This window comes from Coturnix japonica, chromosome 12, assembly GCF_054131305.1.
Source record: "Coturnix japonica strain WE chromosome 12, WE-NBRP24, whole genome shotgun sequence".
Classification (NCBI taxonomy): domain Eukaryota; kingdom Metazoa; phylum Chordata; class Aves; order Galliformes; family Phasianidae; genus Coturnix; species Coturnix japonica.
The window spans coordinates 3,416,294-3,438,830 of record NC_140674.1 but is presented as its reverse complement, the minus strand read 5'-3'; the positions used below and the strand labels follow the sequence as shown (position 1 = coordinate 3,438,830).

At 47.5% G+C, this 22,537-nt stretch overlaps 1 protein-coding gene across 4 annotated transcripts in view; it reads left to right on the top strand.

Moving 5' to 3' along the window:
- Positions 1–22,537, top strand: part of INPP5D (inositol polyphosphate-5-phosphatase D) — a 43,356-nt gene that overhangs the window by 5,668 nt on the left and 15,151 nt on the right. For all 4 annotated transcript variants that reach the window (XM_085512542.1, XM_085512541.1, XM_085512540.1 and 1 more), the window contains exons 3-11: positions 12,491–12,641; positions 14,137–14,308; positions 15,469–15,609; positions 19,122–19,209; positions 19,877–19,957; positions 20,134–20,205; positions 20,465–20,588; positions 21,680–21,786; positions 22,322–22,424. In XM_085512542.1, coding sequence (XP_085368668.1) covers positions 12,491–12,641; positions 14,137–14,308; positions 15,469–15,609; positions 19,122–19,209; positions 19,877–19,957; positions 20,134–20,205; positions 20,465–20,588; positions 21,680–21,786; positions 22,322–22,424 — 1,039 coding nt within the window. The remainder of the gene's footprint in view (positions 1–12,490; positions 12,642–14,136; positions 14,309–15,468; positions 15,610–19,121; positions 19,210–19,876; positions 19,958–20,133; positions 20,206–20,464; positions 20,589–21,679; positions 21,787–22,321; positions 22,425–22,537) is intronic.

Here is a 22,537-nt window from a genome sequence, read left to right as displayed (position 1 = left end):
TCCTTCCTGTCTGCATCCAGGCGGTGTCTGTTGGTCGTTTTTCATGCTGAAAGCAGGTTGAGATGTGTAAAATCCCAGCTACACATGCAGCACTGGTGACATGACAGCTCTCCCTCTGCTACTCTGTGATGTGGGGCTTTTTCCTCTTTAATGCTGCAAGTTATTTCACGTTTTCTGGGTACTGGTGAATAGATTCCAGTTTGCTTAATGAGAACCTGGTCTGGCACCAGTGTAATGATGCTCCATTCTATTGTTTGTGTGGCTGAATTAACTTTGCAGTACAGGTGGCAGAAGGGGCGGTGCAGATTTTTGCATTCAGAGGTGCGTGGTTTTGCATTCAAACTGGTGAAAAAAATATTTGCATACATCTCTCCAGCATTTTGTGACATGCATTTTGTGATTTGCCATTGGCTTTCTGCATTGTGACAGCCATACAGCAGTCAGTATGGCCAGGGTTGGAACCTCTCTTGCCTGCCATATCTGTACCACATTGTAGTGGTTACAGTCATTGAGTTTTTGTCCCCCCTCCTCTTTGTCTGGGGCTGCTGAGTTTCCCTTCCATTACCTGAGACATCCAAAGGTAGGCACAGATCCACGGCTTGGATGAATCCAACCTGCATCCTGCCAATGCAAACTTACTTAAGGAAGAAGGGGAGGCAGGACAGAAATCCTTGCAACAGAGGATCTGTTACAGCGAATAGAGATCTTTGTCCCAGCCTGAGAACAATTAGTCATCAAGATCTATCTGGTAGCCTGCAGTGTCTCACCACACCACAAACAGGAAGGCAGCAGAAGCCATACAGTAGCACAGCAGCCTGGGGGCAGGGATGTCAGGGTGGCAACCTGCTGCCCCTGGGTTAGCATAGCTGCTCCCTGCCCATCTTTGGGAAGAACCTCTGGGGTGCAGAGACACCTTGCTAAGGCAGGAGAGCAGCCTGCTGGCTAAAGGAGCAGCTCTGGTCCCCTTCTTTTTTCTTTCTGTTTGCCAGCCTCAAGGCTTGGCAATTTCCATGGAATACTTTGATGTTGGAAGGAGTCATGGCGAGCCGCTGTCTTCTCACACTGTGCAATAGACTGTATGACAGTATGGAAAACCCTTCTGTTTTGAAGGTCACTGCCTGTCTCTTTCTTTCCACTTCACCTTCCCAGAGCGCAGTAGCTTCCCAGCTCCCTGGCAGTGCTCTGCTGTCATCTCCCTGCACTCTGCTTTGAGTGTAAATGAGGAGGTGTTCATTGCACTGGTGCCAGCTTAGCGTTCTGTGCACATCTGTACTGGAAATCACCATTGCCGCAGAGATTTTCTATGCCACACTTAGACTTGCTGCTTGCTGCAAAGGGAGGACCTGACCCTATTTGCTTGTAGTTTTTGCTGACTTCAGTGAGATCAATAGGTGCTCTGGCAGCAGTTTTACACCTAGTGATCATTGAGCTTCCTTTTTTCTTTCTTTCTTTTCTTTTTTCCCCTCCTTGCTGGTAATGTTCTCAGCTCTGCCAGAAGGCTGCGTACAACAGGAAACCAGCAGTGCAGTGCAAGCAGTGTGAGGCAGCCCAGTGCTGGTGACTCACTGCACAACTGACGCTGGAGCTGCAGGTTACTCCTGTCCTTACAGCGTGGGCTCCCAGAAAGCAGGAGCGCTGATAAAGGGCTTCCCCTCCAACCCACCTCTAGAAACACATTTTGGGGAGGCTTTAATGTGTCTGAAAGGCCAATGTCCTCTGCCTGAGACAGGCACAGGCCATGCAGTGAGAGGGCTGCTGGTCTGCATCACCGTCTGCAGGGCTGCCCCGGCCTCTGGGGGGAAATTTGTCCTGGTTTCAGTGTATGAGTCCTGCAGGGTGGAGCTCGATGTAAAAGCTCCATCCGGCACACCAACCTGTTCCCTGTCAGCAGACATTCACACAGCTGCCCATCCTGCCAGCACAATCTGATAAGAGCACAAGCTGAGGTCAGTTCCTGGTGTCACCACTGTTGTCACCAACGTCAGAAGCAGTTTGTGGCTGTCGTGGCACGTGCAGCACCTACTTCCTTGCGGGCCCCTTGCAGAGAGGGGCAAAGCTTTTGGGGTTTTTGTCCCTTTCTTTGATACCGTGCTGTAAATTGGTGTGCTGCTGTGACAGCTGAGGCCAAGAGAGGGTTTTCTGTGGTAAGGATTTTGTGGTTTGCTTTAGAGTTTGTTCATCTGTCTGTATCTGATCAAAGCCCGTCTACTTGGAAACTGCACTTGAGCTGGTTTGAGTGGGAGATAATGCAAAGCGTGATCCTTTGGGTGATGGGAACACCTTCTCGACTCTGCAACCCCTTAGAGATTATGCTGCCAGCTGTGCAATGTATATATTCTTCCCAATACTTGAGGGGAGCTTATAAGCAAGAGGAAGACCGACTTCTTACATGGTTTGATAGTGATAGGATGGGAAATGGCTTTAAGCTGGAGATTTAGATTAGATGTGAGGAAGAAATTCTTTACTCAGAGTGCATTGAAGCCCTGGCACTGCTGCCCAGAGAAGAGCACATCCCTGGAGGTGCTCAGGGCCAGGCTGGATAGGCAGCCTGAGCTTCAGGGAGCAATGGCAAGGGTTAGGGCTGGGGGTTATTTGGGGTTCCTTCCAGACCAACCATTCTGTGTTTCTATGGTTCTGTATTACATTCAAGGCCTCGCTTTATACCTACTCAACTTGATGTCAAAGCCTTATGGGCTCCACTGAGGACAGGGCAGGCACAAGTCTGCCTTGCAGGCAGCATGGAGACATTAAGACATCCACTGTCTGCTTGCAGCTGAGAAGCACTGGGTACTGCTGAATCCCTCCTGATTCAATTGAAAGGCAGGAGGTGACCAAGCATCCCACCAGGATCCCACAGCCGCCTCCTCCAGGCAGGTGTGTGCTGGTGGGCAGGGCTGTGTGGCTGTGGGCTGGTGTTCTGCATGGTTGGACTAGATGATCTTATAGGTCCTTTCCAACCTCGTGGTTCTATGGTTCTATGCATCCCAGGGGACCATAGCGGGACAGCTGCACCTGCACCGCTGCAAGACAGGGGATGGGAGAAGCAGCATTGCTTGAAGGATGGAACAGTGTTTGGATGGAGTGTTTCAGTAGAGAATGGTGAGAGGCTGCAAGTACCATCAATGTACTTTAAGGAAAATTAATGCTGAAAATGGAACTGAGTTTACCTGAATTACTTGGGCGAGATCACGGATTACACAGAAAGCTTACTGCTTCTGCAGAACTCTGTTGGCACTGAAATGCGGAGCTGTAATTAGGATGATGGCTTTTCTTGCATAGAAATGAGGGACAAGTGGACAACCAGAGAATAATTAGGAACAAGATCCCTTGAAACATAGGGAAACACATTTCTATCATGCTCAAATACGTAATTTAATTATGTGAAGCTGTATTTTATTGCTGAAAATGGTACAATTCCAATTTGAATGTCTTCCAATGTTGATTTTAGATCAATCTGTAGAACTCTTTCCACTCTTGAAACGCGGGACTGAAATTAATTGGCAGTCAGGGCTTAGCAGAATCTGTGCGCTTTGTCCCTGCAGTGTATCCAAATCTGTTTATACAAGGAAAATGTTCTTTCTGCCGTTGCATCTGAGGTAGGAATAAATATAATGTATTTTGCAGGCTTAAACAAAACCAAACCAACACAGAAAGAAGCAGATTTAATAAGAAAACACCAGGTATTTCCTGAAACAAGCACATTCCTGCTGCTGAATCCCTCAGTACACAAAATTCTTCATACAAACAAACCATATCCAGCTTTTGTTGAGTTTGAATCCTTTCAGAGTGTTTCCAGTTTCCTGAAAATATGGCTGCAAAATATTTTAAGATTTGGAAGGTAAAGATTAGATCTATAAAAGAGCAATCAGTTCAGCAGTTCTTGTTTAAAAAGAGTAATTGTTTCACCTTGTGTTCCTTTCAAAAGTCTTTGGACACCCACAACTGCGCACCCAGCAGCTGTTTGCTGCCCCATGAGATCTTTCAGGTCCTGCTGTGAACACACAAGTGCACAAACACGAGTGTTTGAGTTTGCTGCTGGCACAAAAATGGGCCCAAGACTTTGGCTGGGGGTTGGGAGCAATGGTTCATCTCCAGTGTCACAGAAACCTTCTCCAGCATCAAACCCTCTGTAGGAAGTTGTGCCCACCCCTGTAGATGTTCTCATCCCAAATGAACCACTTCTGTGAGCACATTTGAAAGGAAGGGTGGTAATTGAGTGAGAACTATAAGAAGGTGTCCAATTTTTGTCTTCAGGTCATCACTTCTGACAGTTTTCCATCTTGGTTCTCCACTGAAAGTCAAAATCAGTTCCCTTCTTCTGGTTCCATTCTTCTAAAGCTTTCCTTTTCCAGTATGCTAAAGAAATGCCCAACGAAGCTGGGATTGGAAAGCCTTATAGACAAAGCACAGCCAAGCTGGCCATGGTCTGGCAGTGCTCTGTGTCCACAGGCTGAGCCTGAATTAAAATTCCCAGGTAACTCTGGATTAGGCTTCATGCTCCGAACTTGGCAGGATTGTAGTGACCTGATGTAATCAATAGAAGGTGTGCTTGGCGACTGAATGCAGTCGAGCTGTATGCAGAGAAAGTGCTGGTTTTCACCAAGGCATTGCATAACCTTTCCAGAAGTTCATCTTCGTTGTGTGCCACATCCGTGCGCATGCAGAAATAGAAACACTGGCTTGTGTCCAATTCCAGGGAACAGAGCTTAAAAAAAAAAAAAAATCAGCTTCACAACCAGTTTTATTTCAGAGATACTGTTTAGGGAGAGCATAAAAGGGGAAGGTTTGAGGAGTTCTTGTTTGCATTTAGTTTTGTGATGGGTTTTGTTAAATGAGAGTTCTTCTTAAGGTTAGCTTCGTAGAATCACAGGATGGTTGTGTTGGAAAGGTCCTTAAGGTTCAGCCACTCCCAGCCCTTGCCATTGGCTGGGTGCCCCCACGTAAGTTCAGCACTCATTGCACTTGGCCTTGTTGCACCTCATTGTGTTCATGTGGGTCCATTTCTCAAGCTTGCTGCGTCCCTTTGCACGGCATCTCTTCTGTAGTGCCAACTGCTCAGCTTGGTGTCACCTGTAAACTTGCTAAGCAGTTTTGCTGCAGTGTTGTTCTGTGAACGTGCTAATGAGTTTGGTCTTACTCATACAGTAAGTAAATGAAACCAGGGGTCATCCATTGAAATAAAGAGTGAGTGGTCAGCTCAAATGTCACAACATAGTGATAGGACCAGAGGGAATGGTTTCAAGCTATGGCAGGGGAGATTCAGGCTGGACATTAGGAAGTATTACTTCTCAGAAGGGGTGGTCAGGCACTGGAATGGACTGCCCAGGGAGGTGGTGGAGTCACCAACCCTGGGGGTGTTTGAGGAAAGACTGGATGTTGTACTGAGGGACATGGTTTAGTGGGAGCTATTGGTAATAGGTGAATGGTTGGACTGGATGATCGTTTAGGTCTTTTCCAACCTTGGTGATTCTATGATTGATTCTAACATCAGAAAACAATTGCTGTAGCTAAAAGCCTGAGAAATTTTGCTGGCAGAAGACAGGAAATAGTCACACTAAGATGCTCATGCTTATCTGTGCATCACTGTATGGTTTTTTGTTATGCAATCCCAGAAAGTGATACAGTATAACATGGAGAATGCAGCTGTATTATATGCATGTTGTGCCTACAAAGCTTGCTTTAGTGGGGCAGCATGAGTAAATGATTTTCTAGTGTTACTTTTAATTTTCCACTGGATATTTTACATAGATCAGTCATATTTAGTGCTTGATGTCTGTTGAAACTGGGATCCATTCGGTACAGAAGACAACAGGAGGCTGCCTTCCAGTGGGGGAAAAACTGAACAGAAGTTGGGAGCCGCCTTTGGAAATGATGGTTGTTAAATTTGTTGCCTTTGCTTGCCTCGCTGACTCTTGAGAACCTGTGTTTTTAGGCTTCTTTTGTTAACCACTAGGGCCAAGATAGTTATTGAAGTGCCAAAGATGGAAGTTTTCATTTGATTCAGGGAGCTGATGCTTTTCAGTAGAAAACCAAGAAGCACCAAGCTGGTGTTCAAATGACACAGAAGTTGTGTACTCCAAAACCTTTGCTTAAATTCTACCCACGCACTTTCAGAACTGCTAAAAATTACTTTGAATCCCCATGGCTCTGCAGACTTGCACCCTGTAGCTAAATTTGATGCCAGCCCCTCCTATTCCATCGTGGAGCCATACAGTTTGCTTGCTGTTGTTGTAAATCTTCCTTGCTCTAACACAGAGGAATTATGAAAGCTTCAGTTGCTCAGGTGGGGTATCTTGTTAAAAGCTGGATCATAATATGCTGCGTTGATAAAAGTTTGGATGTGTTATTTAGAATGAAGGACTGCCTCGTGTATGTGATGCTGGTGCACTTTATAACTAGCCCAGGCTGGATGGGGCTGTGAGCAGCCTGGGCTATGGGAGGTGTCACTGCCTGTAGCACAGGGTTGGGATGAGGTGATCTTAAAGGTCCCTTCCAACCCAAACCACTCTATGAACCACTTGGTGTTCTGAAAAGGTTGTACCTAAATATTTTAGTTAAGTGCTCGACAATTACTGTGCTTCATGTGTGAACTGTGGAGTGCCATAGCAGAATGGAAACAGGATTTGAGTGTGGGATCGTGGCGGTTCAAGGTAACTTCTGTATGCCTTTTACTTTCTAGAACTTGAAATGCGTTTTTCTTTCGGATGCAGAGTTGGTGCTTTGCTGAAAACTCCTTTCTCTTCAGCAGGCTCTTTCAATTTGAAAACGTCCCAATTCCTCCACAAGAGCATTTTTCTACCTGTGAACGTGGCCAATTGTTGGGCTGCCAGAACGAAGCCTGGGTGGAATCACGCAGATGAAAACTCTTGCAGGGCCGGAGGAGATGGGAGGTGGCAGATATGACAGGATCTTTTTAAGGTTAACTCAAACTGGGCTCAGGTTCCTTATGTAGAAAGTATTGAACAGTTAACACAGCATGAGCAGAGTGGAAAGATTATCCCAAGTTTTTTTGCTGTGAAATTATAGTCGGGAAAAAAATGATAGCTATTGTGTCCAGAATTGGATTAGGAAAGAGCTCAGGTTTTAAACTAGATTTGCTCTGTATCTGAAATCGTTGTATGTTTCCACTTAGCAATAGAGGGAAGAATGCTGGCATTGAGAGGGTTCTTATTTCATGCTCTTGTTTCAAGTGAGCAAGGAAAGAGGTGCAGAGCTTTAGCAGGTGTTCTGTGTGCCCTAGTATGAAAGAGTGAGAATGAAGATGTTCCAATTAGGAATTGAGATGCAGAGCCAGTCATTCATGTGCAGTATGTCTTAAGTTGGTGCTATGTATAAAGAGGTGGAGCCCATGGTAGAGGCAATATGCAATGATATCTTTCTGTTTCATTTTAGGAACAGAAGGGCTATTATAGGATTGACAAAGCAGCAATTTTCTTTTTTATGTTCTCTTTTTAACTTAAGGGGTTTTTGTTTGCAACGTTTCAGCCAGGAGCACAATCTGGGAGTAATGTGTAGCTCTTAGTAAACTGCAATTCCTCCTTTCCTTCCAGCAATATTCTCCCTTTTCAGAACTTCTGAAGCTCACTTCACCACAATTTTTCTGATTTCTGTGTTTTCACCCAAATGTAAGAGGCCACTGTAACAAAAGCAACGTGAGCGAGCAAAGCCAAACATGGGGGTCAGGCTGTCTGCAAAACAGAAGGCTATCTCAGGGGAGACAGGGACTGTTCATCTCCAGTTCTCTCCAGTGTTACTCAGCTTCCTGCCCTTATCTTTTCCCTTCTGCCCTAAGATCATCCAGTCCATCCACTGACCCATCAGCACCATGCCCACGACCACATCTCTCTATGGCACAGCCTTTCTTTGATGTAAGCAGCTATTTTTCATCTCTGGTACAATAACCAAACCTCTCCCTGAGAGCCAAAAGGAAACGTAAAGATGCCCTGCAGGCTTCCTAGCTAGCAGGTAGTCCATGACAACTGTTTGCTGAAACAGGAAACCTATGAAAATATATTTTTTCAAATGGAAAAGGGGAAAAAAAAACTTCTGCCTGCATTTAGCAGCCAAGTAGGAGCGACCTGATTTTCTGCTTCCACTTCACTTCGTGGGTGTCGCAACCATTTTATAACTCAAAACTTCATAACTTACTGCAATGCCTGTAGATGGGTTTAAGTACCTGGCGTAAGGCACTTTGTTAGAAAGGACTGGACTTAAGCAATGCAAGCAGATGACCAGTTTCCTAGTTCCTCCTTGTGCCTTGGCTCAGGAAAGGAAAACACTTCCTCTTCCTTCTGAGGGCCCCAGACTTCCTGTGCCATCTATTTATACGGTTGTTGTAATGAGCCCCAACTTAACCACTTCCTCGCCCGCCTTCATTTAGGCTTCACGTCTTTTCAGTCTGTTTTCACTTTGCCTTCATAGTCCACTTGCAGCTTCTCCTGAAGTTCTATACCCAGAGCTGCGTCTCCATCCCTGGGGCACGGTGTTGTCAGGGTGTTCTGTTGGCCAGGTGACATGGCTTGGAGATAATGAAGAAGAGCAGATTTCAACTGGGCCCTGTTGGTCTTTTTACACCAGGTATAAAAGAAGAAAAGATGATGAGCTGTAATGAGAGCTGTCAGAACATTTAGGTAAATGGAAAGGGGCCAGAAGGTGTAACCAGAGAGCAGCAATTAAAGGCTTTAGCCATAGGACATTAAACTACTAGAGGGCGTGCATAGTGAGGCTACAAAGGTAGCAAAGGGTCTTTTGAGCTTTGCTTGTAAATCACATTTTCCAGCTCTTTGTCATTTCTCCTGGGGACTCTGCCTGGTATTTTTACATGCTCCTTAAAAAATGTCGCCCAGGCTGAGTGCAGCAGCCCAGATAAGTTACAGCAAGACAGCTTCTTCCTGGCTCTCATATGACAGCCCCATTAATAGATCTCAGAAAGACATAGGCTCTTTCTGATGCAGCTCCTCGCTATAAAATTGCTGCGCAGCCCCTGACTCGCTGTTATCCAGATTCCTTTGTGCAGTTCTGTTTTACAGGCTGTTCTCTATGTTGCATATGCTCTCTCGGTGCTTCCTTTCCATATGTTGTGGCTACCATCCGTGCAGAGCGGAGGTGCTTGCAGGCATCACTGCAGAGCACGGTGCCATGGAGCAGAGCTCTGCTGCTGTGTCCTGGGAGCTGCGTGAGCTCCTGGGGTTGTGGTGTGTTGCTGTGGAGATGACACTCACCGTCCACATTTCTAATGACTTGAAACAATTCGCTCTGCAATTAAAACAAGATCTATCCTGTGATAACCCAGAGGAAATAGTTACTTGCTAAATGGAGGTGGGGGGAGGGGGAGGGCAGGAAGTGGATTTCATTGTTGGGTGCTGCTTGGGTGGCTCCAGCTTGTTCTGTGCTGCCCCATCCTGCTTGGTTGGCTTGCATTGCCCTGTTCTGCCTCTGCTCCCCATCTCAAACAGGAGAGCAGGTTTGCATGGAGTTATGGCTCCATTTTGCCTTGCTGCTGTCTTCCTGTCTGGAGAAAGTTTATTCGGAGTGCACAATTGGTCTGGTTTTCACTTATGCTCTCTATGAGATGCTGACCAACTCAGTGCTGGTGCTGTACTGCCCACCACTGCTTTCCTCCCTAACCTGTGAACCTCATCTGCAAACTCAAGCCTGAGGAAAGCTCATGTCCTGTGTGCTGCTCTTTGCTTTGCTGACTGGCAGTGGAAACGGTCTGACTGGCCTTTGGGTAGGCTCCTTTCACAGAACAAGCAACAGGCAGAGGGGGTTGTTGGGCACTCCTGTGCCAGAGGGGCACAGCCCTTCCCGCGTGCTTCCTCTATTGAGATCTTTGCAAATAATAACAATTATAATACAAAAGAAAAGGGGTGAAAACAATCCAGTGATCTTTGCTCTCAGATTCCTGCGATGCACAACGAGGCTGTGCAGCCGCTGTTGCTCTCCCGGTGTCAGGGAGGGCCCTGGAGTTCCCCCACACTGAGAGGGAGCTGAAGGAGTTCGAGGCCTCCTCATCCTTCCCTCTGCTCTTGGCCACAGCCCCTGACCCACTGTTCCGTTTCCTGTTGCAGCTCTTGCTGTCTGCGCAGCCGCTCGGGATGCACGTTCAGCTCCCTGCTGAGCAGCACCATAACACAAAGTGCTGTCCTTTATCTTTACTGTGTGCAGTGGAGAGTAGGTCCCTTTTGCTTTGAGTGCTTGGGGAAGGGCTGTCACTGCAGCCAGCACTGGAGCTTGCCACCCTTTGGGGTGCAGCTTGGAGCAGGGCTGGTGTGGCACAGGTCCCTGTACTCCCTGTGAAAGGAGTTGGCAGGGTTAGTGTTCATGGTGGGTGCTGGAGCTTGCCAGAGTGGCCAGAAATGAGGGGGAGCCCCTCTGCATGTGTGTCCCTGGGGTTTGTGGCCTGCCTGGGGAACCTGTGCTGGACCACAGGCATTGGTCTGCTCCTGGAGTGCAGTGCAGTGTGTTAGAGGAAGGAGGCCATACAAAAAATGCTGCTGTTTCTGGTTACCACAGAGACCAGGACGGTTTCAGAGGCTGAACTGTCCTCAGCAGCAAAAAGTGTGAATTCAGCCTTTTCTCTCCCTCGCCTTTGGCCTGGAGAGAGCTGTGCAGGGCATGCTGTGCCTTGCAGGCACCCTCAGCAGTGCTGGGGCAGGAGGGACATGGTGGTGTAGGATAGGGATGCTCTCCCCATCCACCTCGGGAAGCAGGCAGGCATTAAGGTCTTTGGAAAGAGTAGGAGGAGTGTGAAGACAAGTTTGGAAAGAGGAGGAGCAGGGGTGGGCTGCAGGAGTTTGAGAGGTGGGGGAGACCTCAGACAGCAAAGCTTTCCTCCTGCAGAGATGCAGATTGCAAACCCTGTCTCTCCTCTTTGCTCTCCATGTGCTTTAGGCTATGAAGGACCTCGTGCCTTTTTCCAGGTGCCCTCTAGGGTAGCTCAAGGCAAAACCAAGACATAATCCAGTGTTTGCCTGTGTGCCACCTTAATGCTGAATTGTCTAGCTAACAAGAATAATACATCTTAATAACTGCAGGAGCACCCGGGAGACAGAGCAGGGAGCTGTGCCTGCACAGCTCTCAGGCATCACGTGTTATTTGTTATGGAAATGCTTCTTGCTGTGCCTTTAGAGGCATGCAGGTGTAGTTAGAAAAGAGGTGTTTTGATGACAGGCTTTGAGGGCACTTCAGACATGGCTCGGCATTGAAAACTTCGTCCTAATTTCTGGTCTGAAATTTTTCTCTTTGGGAAGAACTGAAAAGAAATGCTGCTGTTGTTGCCAGGACTCGCTGGAGACATTTTGTTTTCTGTGTTCTGCTCACTTATGAGTTATGCCAACATTTCTCCCATTTAACCCCTTATTTTTAATACTTAAGAGATACTGAGAGTTTGGATAAACCCAAGCAATGGGTCAAGGAGCTTGTTCAGAGTTGGATTAGAGCTTTGTTTTTGCAGCCGGTAGTTCACTTCATAGCAACTTTGGATGCATGGATGTAATTGCTCTAAAACTTTGCCTCAGAAGATGTCTAGGCCCTATCCCTATCTTTGCTGTCTGCAAGTATCCCTTTCTTGAGATTAGATCTAGATACAGGTTTAGTCATAGTTAAAATACAGCTGGCAAGTGCAGCATCATTCTGAACCTCACTGTGTGCTTGGCTGGGTTGCAAAGACCACAATGCTCATCTAGTTCCAACCCACTATTGTGTGTGGGGTCACCAACCAGCAGCCCAGGCTGCCCAGAGCCACATCCAGCCTGGCCTTGAATGCCTGCAGGGATGGGGCATCCACAGCCTCCTTGGGCAACCTGTTCAGTGTGTCACCACCCTCTGGGTGAAAAACTTCCTCCTAAGATCCAATCTAAACCTCCCTGTCTCAGTTTAAAACCATTCCCTTGTAAACAGCCATTCTCCCTCCTGTTTATACTCTCCCTTCAAGTACTGGAAAGAATCATCTTAGCTCATTTTGCCATGGCAGCACCTTGCTAGCTGGTTTCACCTGAATATAGCTCTGAGCCTTTGTATCTGGAAGGGACCAGATGCCAGCATCTGGATTTAGACGTGTTTATCTTGCCATCTCACAGGAGAATTCTGTCTGTGTGCCACAAAGTGCTGCACAGTCCGGGGGTCTGTGCTTGGTAAAGAGGGAATGCAAAAATGAATCTGGGAGAGCTCTTCTTGTTTCTGAAGATTCCGTCTGCTTTGGAGCCAAGCACACCGAATGAGGAGAGAGAGCTCTTCCACTTGGCTTCACTAAGCCTTGGGGGCTGCCATTTTTGCTGACACTGGCTGGAACATGTGTGCATATCTGTTTCTGTCTGTACTGCAGAAGTCGTTCTGTGCAGAGCCTGTGGTCAGAGAGAGCCATGCTGCCTTTCTCGGTACAGCACTTGTGGGTTTTTTTCTCCCTAAGACTTTGCTTTTCCTCCTGTGAAGAGCAGCACTTCAGTGGTTGGAAATCCCAGGCCACGGCAGCGTCTGTGCTTTGTTTCAGGCATCAGAGGGAGTTCCTGTGAAGTACTTTGATAACTTGGAGGAACTGATAGAATTTTACAAGAAAGAGAACATGGGGCTGGTGTGGCACCTCAAATACCCCGTGCCGCGAGAGGAGGAGGAGGCTGCCGACGACCCAGAGGAGGATGCTGGTAAGAAATACACACTGTCACTGGCTGAGGCCAAGCCTGACACTTGCTCTGGTCTTGCTTTGTATGCAGGCAGATGTGCAATGAAGGGGTGTGATGGGCATCGTCCCAGCTATCATATATGGATCACTCCTAGGATTTTTCCTAGGCCATCCCTTGGATCTGTCATTGCTCTCCATCTCCCAGGGGAAGCCATCTCCATCTCCCACAGAGCCATCCTTCCTGTCCTTTCTGGTGTCTGTCTGGAAATGATGTGCACCACAATGAAACCTGTCTGTGCAGCCCCCATGATGGGCAGTCTGCACTAAAGCAAATCGCTGTGCCTGCATATGTTAGTACAAACCAAAGGTTCTCTGGAGCTGGAAATTTTTGCCTTGGATATCTTAGGAAGAAACAGAACCAAATTTTGCAAAGCTGCTCAGGAAAGATGTTCCTGTTTTTTTTTGGCCAGCTGCACTAAATCTCCTGCTCTCAGAGCGGGGGAGGGAACTGCAGCAAAAATAATACAGAGAGGCAAGCAGCAGGGAATGAAGTCCTAGCCAAGACTAAGAGCCTTTAGATGAAGAGATGTTGGCACTTGGGCTGGGCCGCTTATGGGCAGATTTTAGTTTTAAGACTCTTTGGTGCCATCGTTCTGGAAGCACGTTGGGCTCCCAGGTGTCAGTCTATCTCACACACAGAGTTGCAGAGATGCCTCTGTCTGCAGGTGGCTCAGCCACGCTGCTGCTCATTGCACTGCTGGCTCTGTGGGTCACAGCTCTGCACAAGAGCAATGGGTCAGCACCAACCAGCAATGGGACAATCCACCAGTGAGAAATAAACAAACTGAAGCTCACAACTCAATCAGCTACACATGACAGGCATAACAAAGTGCTGGAGCAGTAGGCATGAAAAGAAAGACAACCATGGCTTGGACAGATGGAGAGGAACCCACTCCTCTCCCAGGAGATGGAGGAGTAGTGTGCTGAGCAGGCAGGATGACAGCAATGTGGGAGGGCAGGAAAACACTTTGCACTTAACACTCATTAACTGCAGGGCAAAGCAGAGTACTTGGCCCCTTTGTATTGGATTTCATTTTCTCCACTTGTCTTTGCTTACTTTAGCTGTCCAGTTCTTTCCATTAGCAGCTTCTGGTGCTCACTCCATCCTGCCCCTTCATCCATTCTGCCCCAGCAGCACACCTCCATGATAATGGTAATGGATGGGTAAAGCTGTGCTCTTTAAGCATTATGTTCAAAATAATTAATCAGCCTTTGTGGTTGCTCTGCAGTTGGGACAATCACAGTGAGGCTGGGACAGTGAGGTTGTACTGTGAGGCATGGTGTGTGCTGGTTGTGCTTGAGGACCAAGCACCCGGTGGCTCAGTGGTGTTGGTCTCAGAAAGGATGGTTTCTGCAATGACTGCCACTGTGGTGCAGACTCTGCTCCTGGTGGGAATGGGGGACAATGTTGCATTGCTGTGCTGGAGTGACTGTGCCTGTCCCTTTCTCTTTGGCAGACCAGGTACCCACGCCTCCCATCCTGCCCCCACGCAACATCCTCATGGCATTGCCAGGCAGCGAAATGAAGGACATGTCTTCTCTCCCTGAAAACTCCAGGGTGGCAGATGTCAACAAGCTTTCCCTTTCTGAGACACTACTCCAGAGACTGCAGTACCAGGACACAAGCAGGTGAGGCTGACCAGCCACAGGGCGGCAGAACCAGCCCTCCATCCAGCTCTGAGCTCTGCCTCTATCTGCTGGGGACCTATTCAACTTAGCCAAACTACTCTCTGTACTACTAAATGAAGGACAGAGAGGTGTGATGTGTTGCCCACACCTTATGGTCTTTGCTGAAGTATTAAAATCAACAGCAGACTTTGGTTTTGAATATAAAGTACAGTTGTATGGTAGAGAACTTATCTTAAAGAATTGGTGTTGTAGCTATGTGCCTACAGTACAGATTTTATCAGGAACCACCAACCAGTCCTCAAAAAGCATAAGCTGGTGTGTGGATTTCCAGGTACTCAGTGCTGATTTATTCCAGCTACAGGTCTGACTCACGTTGCCCCATGTGCTGTGCATTCACTGAAGCCTTAGAGGAAGCTGTGTGACATCTGATGGTCAGATGTGCCAAAATGTTTTAACAAATGAATAAATGAGAGGGCATGCCTGTGGGCAGGGCAGTGCGAGGCTGAGTTGCAGTGCATGGCAGCACCGGTCCTGTTGTGATGGCCCAGCAGCAGCTGGATGACTGGGAGAAACCCAGTTTTGGTCAGCTGCCTGCATCATTGCATCTGCTGAGCAGCCAGCTGGGACTTTCTGCTTTTGTCAGAGCACAGGACAGCACGTACAGACTGCTTGGACTTGCTGGAGTCCACAGGGGCAGGGAGGAGGGGAGCACTCAGCTCTGCAGTCTCAGCACCCGTTAAGATTGTTCTGGACTGTTTGGAGTAAAACTTTCCAAGCAGGATGTGATGAAGTGGGAGGGGGTCTTCATCTCCCCTCAATGCCCATGTTGTTGTGAGCCTGTCTCACAGCAGCCTGGTTTCACCTCCCTGAGGTGTACCTGTGGCTCTGGCAAAGCCAGGCATCACAAGAGCTCCCCTGGTGCAGGAGGTCGGTATTGGGCAAGATTGAATCTAGGGTGGTGAAGGACAGAGATGAGAAAGTGACAGCACCTTCTGATGGTGGGAGACCCATGGTTCAACGTAGAGCATTATGTATTTACGCTGAGATCCAATGCAAGCTGCCTCCATCTGTCTGCGCGAGCTTCTTAATAAAGAAGCAATAAATCTGCCCAATATTTGGGAGCAGAGAGCTGTCTTTTGACATGTGTGTCTCTTTCACAGTGTCTCCGATGAGCACCTTAAACTCATCCAGGATTACCTGCGAGTTCACATTATCAGTGACTTGGAGATGGTGCAGACCGGGTCGAACAATCTTCCCCAGCTGAAGAAGCTGCTGGCATTGCTTTGCAAAGGGCTCTTCAGGTAATTACAGGCTGATTTTCAGAGATAGCAGTATAATACTGTAACGGTGTAGTCTAATACAAGTGCCATAAACATGCATTCAAAACCTACATTTCTGGTATGGTGAATCTGCTTATCCTCAAAGTCATGATGACATGTGCATCTCGTGACCTGTAATTCTGGCCCAAAGATGTGAGATCTATTTAAAAGACACAGCTATGAGAGTGAAGCTTACCTGTAGGCGGTTGCAGTCGGTGGAGGTGGGTTATTTTATTGTATTTTATTTTGTTTAGAAAGGAAACAAAGCAAAGAAAAATGAGGTAGAACCGATTAACTACATAATTTGGTAATGCATAAATGACACCCACAGGACTGTCAAGCAGAAATCAGTTCTGGAAATAAACACATATTGGTGTTTAGCTGTGTTTGAAGTGCTGATTTCCCTTCCCACGAAAGCACTGCGAACCAAGAGCAATCCCACTGATGTCAGTGAGGTCCGGGCTCAGATGTAAAGAGAAACAAGCCCAGACTACAGATTTACCTTTCCTATTTATAGCCCTTCCAGGCCCCACATAGGAAAACTCCAATAAGGAACCAAAACCTTGTGGAGCTCCCTGTGTTTTCTCTTGTGGAAAGACGTGATTTCCCCTCTATGCTGCCTGTAAGCAAACAAGGTTAGCACACACTGTTGCAAAGATCTTAAAGAAAGCAGAGGGCCCACTTCCACATGTGTGTCTGTTGCTTACAATATCTTCCTCCCCAGCGTGTTTAGAAGTGAGGCTGCTGGTGGTGCTGCCCCAGTCCTATGCTCACAGAGCTCACCCAAGCTAAGGCAGAGCTAAGATGATTAGGGGTGGATGCTGCTGATTGCTTAGCATTAACTTGTGCATGGAAGGCAGAGGGTGAGAGATGCTCTCAGCTGCTTGTCACCACAATTACAGCCCACAGGGCTGAGGGTCGGTCATGCAGAGAGCTGCACTTCTGCACCCTGCGTGAGGGTTCTGCTTCTCCACCCCCACAGATGGGGAGACCCAGGTGGCCAGCTAAGAATACATCCGTGTGATGGAAACCAGAATCTAATGAAATCACAAGTGAGAGTGTTGTGTTACCAAAATACCTCCAGCGCCGCTGTTCTGCTGATGGCTGGCTTTTTCCATTCCCAACTTCTTATTCTTTTTGACCTCATCTGGGTTTCACAACCCTGTTCCTCATAAATGTGTATGGGACGGCAAGAAAGAAAGAGAAGCAGCTGGTCTGCAGTCCTCTCAATGGCCAGTACAGCTTTTCCATTTCCTGAAGCTAGATCAGAAGATCCTGTAGGATTTCTCGGTGTCTGGGCTTTGGGAAGCACCATCCTAGAACAGGCCTGGGGCAGTTCTACAGGAGGATCTCAGGCACACAGACACAGCAAGCAGTATTTTCCCCCCAGTTCTGACTCACTTCTGTCAGACACAGCTGCCTTCTCTGCTTTCTTTTCCACGAAGGTCTGCCAGGTACAGCAGTCTCAGAGAGATCTCTCTGAGGAGCCGCTCCTCTCCTCTTCCAGTTGTGATTTCATCCTACCCAAACTGCTTGGCTGGCTTGAGTTGTCCAGTTGTTGTGCTTGGGTGTCATACTGCGTTCTGCAGAATCTCTGAGGTTGGCTGGGGTTTTATGTTCCTTCCCTCATCAGAACTGCCATTCAATCGGTGCCATTACCTGAATTTGGTTTCACCAGGGACTGCAGCTGGAGGTATTTGTAATCACTATATCACTGGGCTGTGTCCTCTTGATCACATTCAGTTTCATTATATTCACAATATCTGGGTCGAGGTTGAAAAAAGAGCACCCAACAATTTTCTCTGAAGTTTAAGCTGCTTTCCATTTCCTGGTGCTGCTGAGCCAGGCTGATTTGCTGTAAATCTTTTCTCTTTTTTTTTGGTCAGTGCTGTATTCTGATCTCTTGCACCTCCCCAGGGCCCAGCATGTAAAACACAGCCAAGCTGTGGCAGACCAGGGATCTATTTATCCTTACTCACTGGGTATTGTCCACATGGAGCATTTAAGGCAGCTTTTCGGGCACTTGTCGTACCGGCATTGGTACAGTTATGTGGACAGAAGGGCTGCTGGCACCTCAATAAAGATGATGACGTGTATTTCCTTTACAATATCAAGAGTAGAAAACAAAAGTGCCATTCAAACCACGCTGTGGTTTTAAGTTTGAACGCCTGCAAGAGGCTCTTCCCCCAGCCTGACACCCATGCGAAGCACCGTGCTGTACAGTAAACAGAGGGCAGTTTTCCCATGAGAAATCTGTGCTGAACAGGTTTGAGTGACTGCTGCTCTGTTTTTGAGAGATGGGCCCTATGCCCTGACCTCTGGGTCACAGGATGTATCCTGTCTTTCTTTTCAAACTTAACTTAACCTAACTCCCCAGCAAACTGCCTGCTTCCTTGTGAGCCTGACTCAGGTGGCCACAGAAATCAATGGGAATTGTGGTTTATAGCCAGAGCCATTGGCAGTGCCATCAGCTCTAGCCGATCCAAAGCTGGATATTGGCATTACAGGACTAATGTTAGCAGATTCACATTCCTAAATGTGTCTTCTTTCTGCCCTGTGGCAAAGTCTTTCTCACTGAAATTTCGAAGTTGAGTGCTTAATAGGCAATTAATCATATCTAATCTGCAGGCAGGCAGATGTACTTTCACTTTGGAGCACTTTCCCCAACAAACACGGAGTAAAATCCGGTCTATGCAGACTTAGGAAAGTGAGGGAAATCATTAATATCCACAGTTGACTGGGCCTGGTGAAGGCATCCCAGCACTGCTCCCACCATCCCCTTCCTTTTGACCTGCACTCCCTGCGTGCTCTTTCCGTGATAAGTCTTGTCACGATCAGACCGCAGCTCCTGTGCCAAGTTCATACAACAGCACTTTGTCAAACGAGCATCCTGTGGGATGCAGCTGGGAAATGCTGGAGGAATCTCACTGTAACCCATGAGAGGTTCCTGTGCCCGGCCTCTCTGTGTCACGTGAGCTGAAAAATATGAAAAAAATTAGTTTCCTCTTTGCCAGTGTCCTCTGCAAGGACCCTGCTACACCAGGCTTCTCCTGCTGGGACATCCATGGGCTCCAAACTGTGCTGGGCTTTGGGGTGTTGGAGTGGAAATATCATTTGATGTTCTTGTGTAAGATGCTGGTTGTCCTCTGGTTTGGCCCAGACTGGGACATCTTCCCACAGAGATGTGAGAAGTTTCTATCTCTGCAGTTAAACCAGAGGAATGGCCCACACCCTGCTATGGCAAGGCAGAATTGAATGCCTCAGTCCAATTGACCTTTATGGGCAGTATCACTGGGGCAGCTGAGAAAGGCACTCATCACCCATCCCACGGGTGGAGCAGGCAATGAGCTGGTGGGACAGGAGTCTGGCAGCTGCTGAGAGCAGCCCTGGTGTGAGCGTGTGTGTGCCTGTGCTGTTCTGTGCAAAGAAGCCGGTGCTAACTGAGCTGGAGTCCTGACCGCAGCCTTTGGCCTCTGCCACCTCTCTGTTCCCAGTGAAGCCTCGCGGACCCTCCCATCTCTGGAGTCCATCCAGAAGGTGTTTGAGCAGCAGCTGCACCCTGGCATCCATCAGCGCTCACAGGTAAGCTGGCTGGAAGCTGGGAGATGAGAACAGAGGCGTACAGGCATTTGCCCCACAGGGAAAGGGAGGGCTCTGATTTCCCAGCAACGCTTTGGTGGGTTGCAGGTGATGAGTTACAACCTATGTTATCTGTAGCCTCATGATGGCTGCAATGCAGAGGGCACACAGTGAGTTACACCCCACAGTTTTGCTTTACCCCATAGTCTCCTCTGCCTGCTTCCCTTTCTGCCCCAGAGGAAAATGCAGCAAACTGCCTGAGGACTTCTGTCCCCATATCCTCCCTCAGTCTGTGGGCTATGACTGCACCTTTATCTTTCCATACACTGCACTCCACGATGTTTGACTGCCAGATCAATCATACCCAAACCCCACCTAAGTCCTGTGACTCTGCTCTCCTCACCAGTGGCCCAGAAATACAGAAGTCCAGGACTGAGCCCTGCACCTGGTCATGCAAACCAGTCTCCCAGCTGACTCTCTTGCATTTCCATACTTGTAGCCTATAGACTAGGTCTGCAGATTTGCCCTTCAGTCCTGCCATACATCTGGATGTTCAGCCAAATGCACTGCCTTTGTGCTGCTTATTACAGATGGGAGACTTCCAGGTGATGCTCTGTGGGTTTGGTAATTATACATCCCTCTCTTTTTGTTTCTGTGTTGTGGTTATCAGATGCTTGGTGAAGCCAGTCCAGTCAATATTGTACTGAAACTCAATCAGCTGATCTCATTGCTGTCTTCCATTGAGGAAAAGGTAAGAGTTTTCATAGCTATTTTACACTATTTTCATATCATCTGTTGCCTCTATTTACACGTCTTATGTGTCTCTGGCTCATCATCAGTGCCATCCTCTGCCACAGTAAAATTCCTCTGCTGAGTTTCTTACCCTCGGGGTAGTGCACAACTCAGTACACACAGGTTCTTTTCCAGGTGAAAACACTGTTGATCGAAGGTCCTGATTCAACACACCGCCGTTCCCTCATCCCCCCTGTGACTTTTGAGGTAAACATTCTTTAACAATGCTGACCAGAAGGCAGAGAGGCAATCATGTAGATTTATATCAGTCTCTCAGTTCTGTACCATGCTGCTTCAGAGATAACGCAGATATTCCTATTTGTGCCATGTGAATGCTTAAGAGATAACGTGTGGGATTGGCATAATGATGTGCTTGTCTATGAATTCAGGCAAATGTAGCATTTTGTAATACATGTGACTGGAGTGCACAGCATTGCTTTTGACAGATATCTCTGTTTTCTGATAGGTGAAAGCCGATTCTCTGGGAATTTTCTCAAAAATACATCTCAAGGTTGACGTGGAAATGGGAAAACTGATTATCAAGAGAGCTAAGGATGGCCCAGAAGACAAATTTTATACTCATAAGAAAAGTAAGATACTTAAGGTCACAAATGTGGGACCAGATGCTCGGTCCCATGGATGATGGAGGATGGGTGAGAAGATAGGAATGTCTGCCTGGCCCTGGGTGCTGTGTGAGCTCCAGGCACACCAGGCTGCCCATCCTGCAGACAGCAGGGACTCAATACTGGCTTAACCAGCTTTCACAGACTGTTTTTAAGGGCAATCTGCCTGGCCTCCTGGTCTAAAAGAAGGCAGCAAGAGCAGGTTTTGATGGGCTATTGATTACCCGTAGAGCTGGTTGTGATAGAACAGTTTTCTACCAAAAAGCAGTATTGCTGAAAAGAAACACGCTGTATGAATGTGTTGACTCCTGTGATGATTTTTGATGGTAGAAAGCCAGATACTCAGTCTCAGTACCACAGCACAGTGACGCTTCCCTTGATTGTTGTTTTTATATATGAATCAATAACTTTACCAATGAGCAATACGAGTTTGGCCTGTGAAGGCCCAAGTCAAACAACTTCCCTTTGCCTCTGATGTTTCTAGGCAGACAGCTCTTTGAAGATTCCTATTGATTTTTTTCGTCATACCCCACTCTTCCCTGAACGGCATTGCCAAAACCAGTAGGATGTATCAAACAGAAAACTATGCCCTTGGGCTCTCTCCTCTGTATAAAATCTCTCTGTTGCTGGCAGTGACTGAAAAGATTAGCTTTCATGTGCGGTTTTCTCTAGCTCGTGTTCATAATTACCTAGTTGCTATTTTAGATGGGGATTATTCACCTTTACCATCAGATGGGATTCTACCTCCTCATTGCCAGATGGAGAAAGAATATAAGTAGGAAGAGAGATTGTCTGCAGGAAGGCAAGGCATCACATCAGATCTACAGGGCTCAGTATGGATGAGAGCTCCAGGCAGGAGGAATCTGGTGCCTCTGCTTCAAGGGCAAGGTCTGTTCCTATAGGGAATAGGGTTAAGCAACATTAAAGTGGAGTTAGGCAGGACAAAGTCAGCCCTACACATAAAAGACCATGTAAGTCCCAAGTCTGGGTCTGAGTCTTAGTTTTGGTGGGATTCTAGCTTCAGCAATCACAGCTTATGCCACCCAGTCTCTGTTTAGTCTTGCAGCTTATCAAGTCTCAGAAGGTCCCGACCAAATTGGTCATCGTGCTGGAAACAGAAAAAGAAAAAACACAGCGGAAGGAATATGTTTTTTCTGATTCCAAGGTAAATACACTGTGTTTCTTTCTTGCCAGCCTGGATCAGGTCTAGGGGGGTAGGGAGGGGAAGGTACAAAGGGCATTCTTTATCAGTAAAAGAAACTGCTGAAGGATGTAGTTGGCTTGGCAAAAATGAAATTTCTTTGTTCTGGACACACACAGAAAATGGGAAAATGGACACTGTCCAGGGAGATAGCGGAGAGGGCAGACATGCCTTGGTGATGTCAGTGAGACAGGAGCAGAACAGGCAATCGGCAAGCAGTGAGAGCAGCAAAGAAGGGTCTGCCTTTCTGCAGCTGCAGTAAGGTTTCTAAAAACAAACAAGAGGGAAGCCTAGGCTTCCTTCTGGCTGGCTCAGCACTCATTAAAGTAATGAACAAGCTAAGAACCTAAAAAAGTGCCACAGGAAGGAGAGCCTCTTTGAAGGTTTCAGGATGGTGGGGAGCTAATCTGCCCTCCAAGTGTGCTGGGAGTTTCCTGGTCCAGCTGTTTTTTCTTGGAGTTATGCATCCCATTAATTGTCTCTGCTCCTCCCTGTCTAGAAGAGAGAAGGGTTCTGCCAGCTTCTGCAGCAGATGAAGAATAAGCACTCTGAGCAACCAGAGCCTGATATGATCACTGTCTTCATTGGGACCTGGAATATGGGTATGGGCTCCCTTCTGACTTAGGCATTCCTTCAGACCTCTATCACAATGTGTTGTGCTCTCCTGCCACGACAGACCCATGTACTGTGTTCAGTAGCAGATCCGTATGCCCGG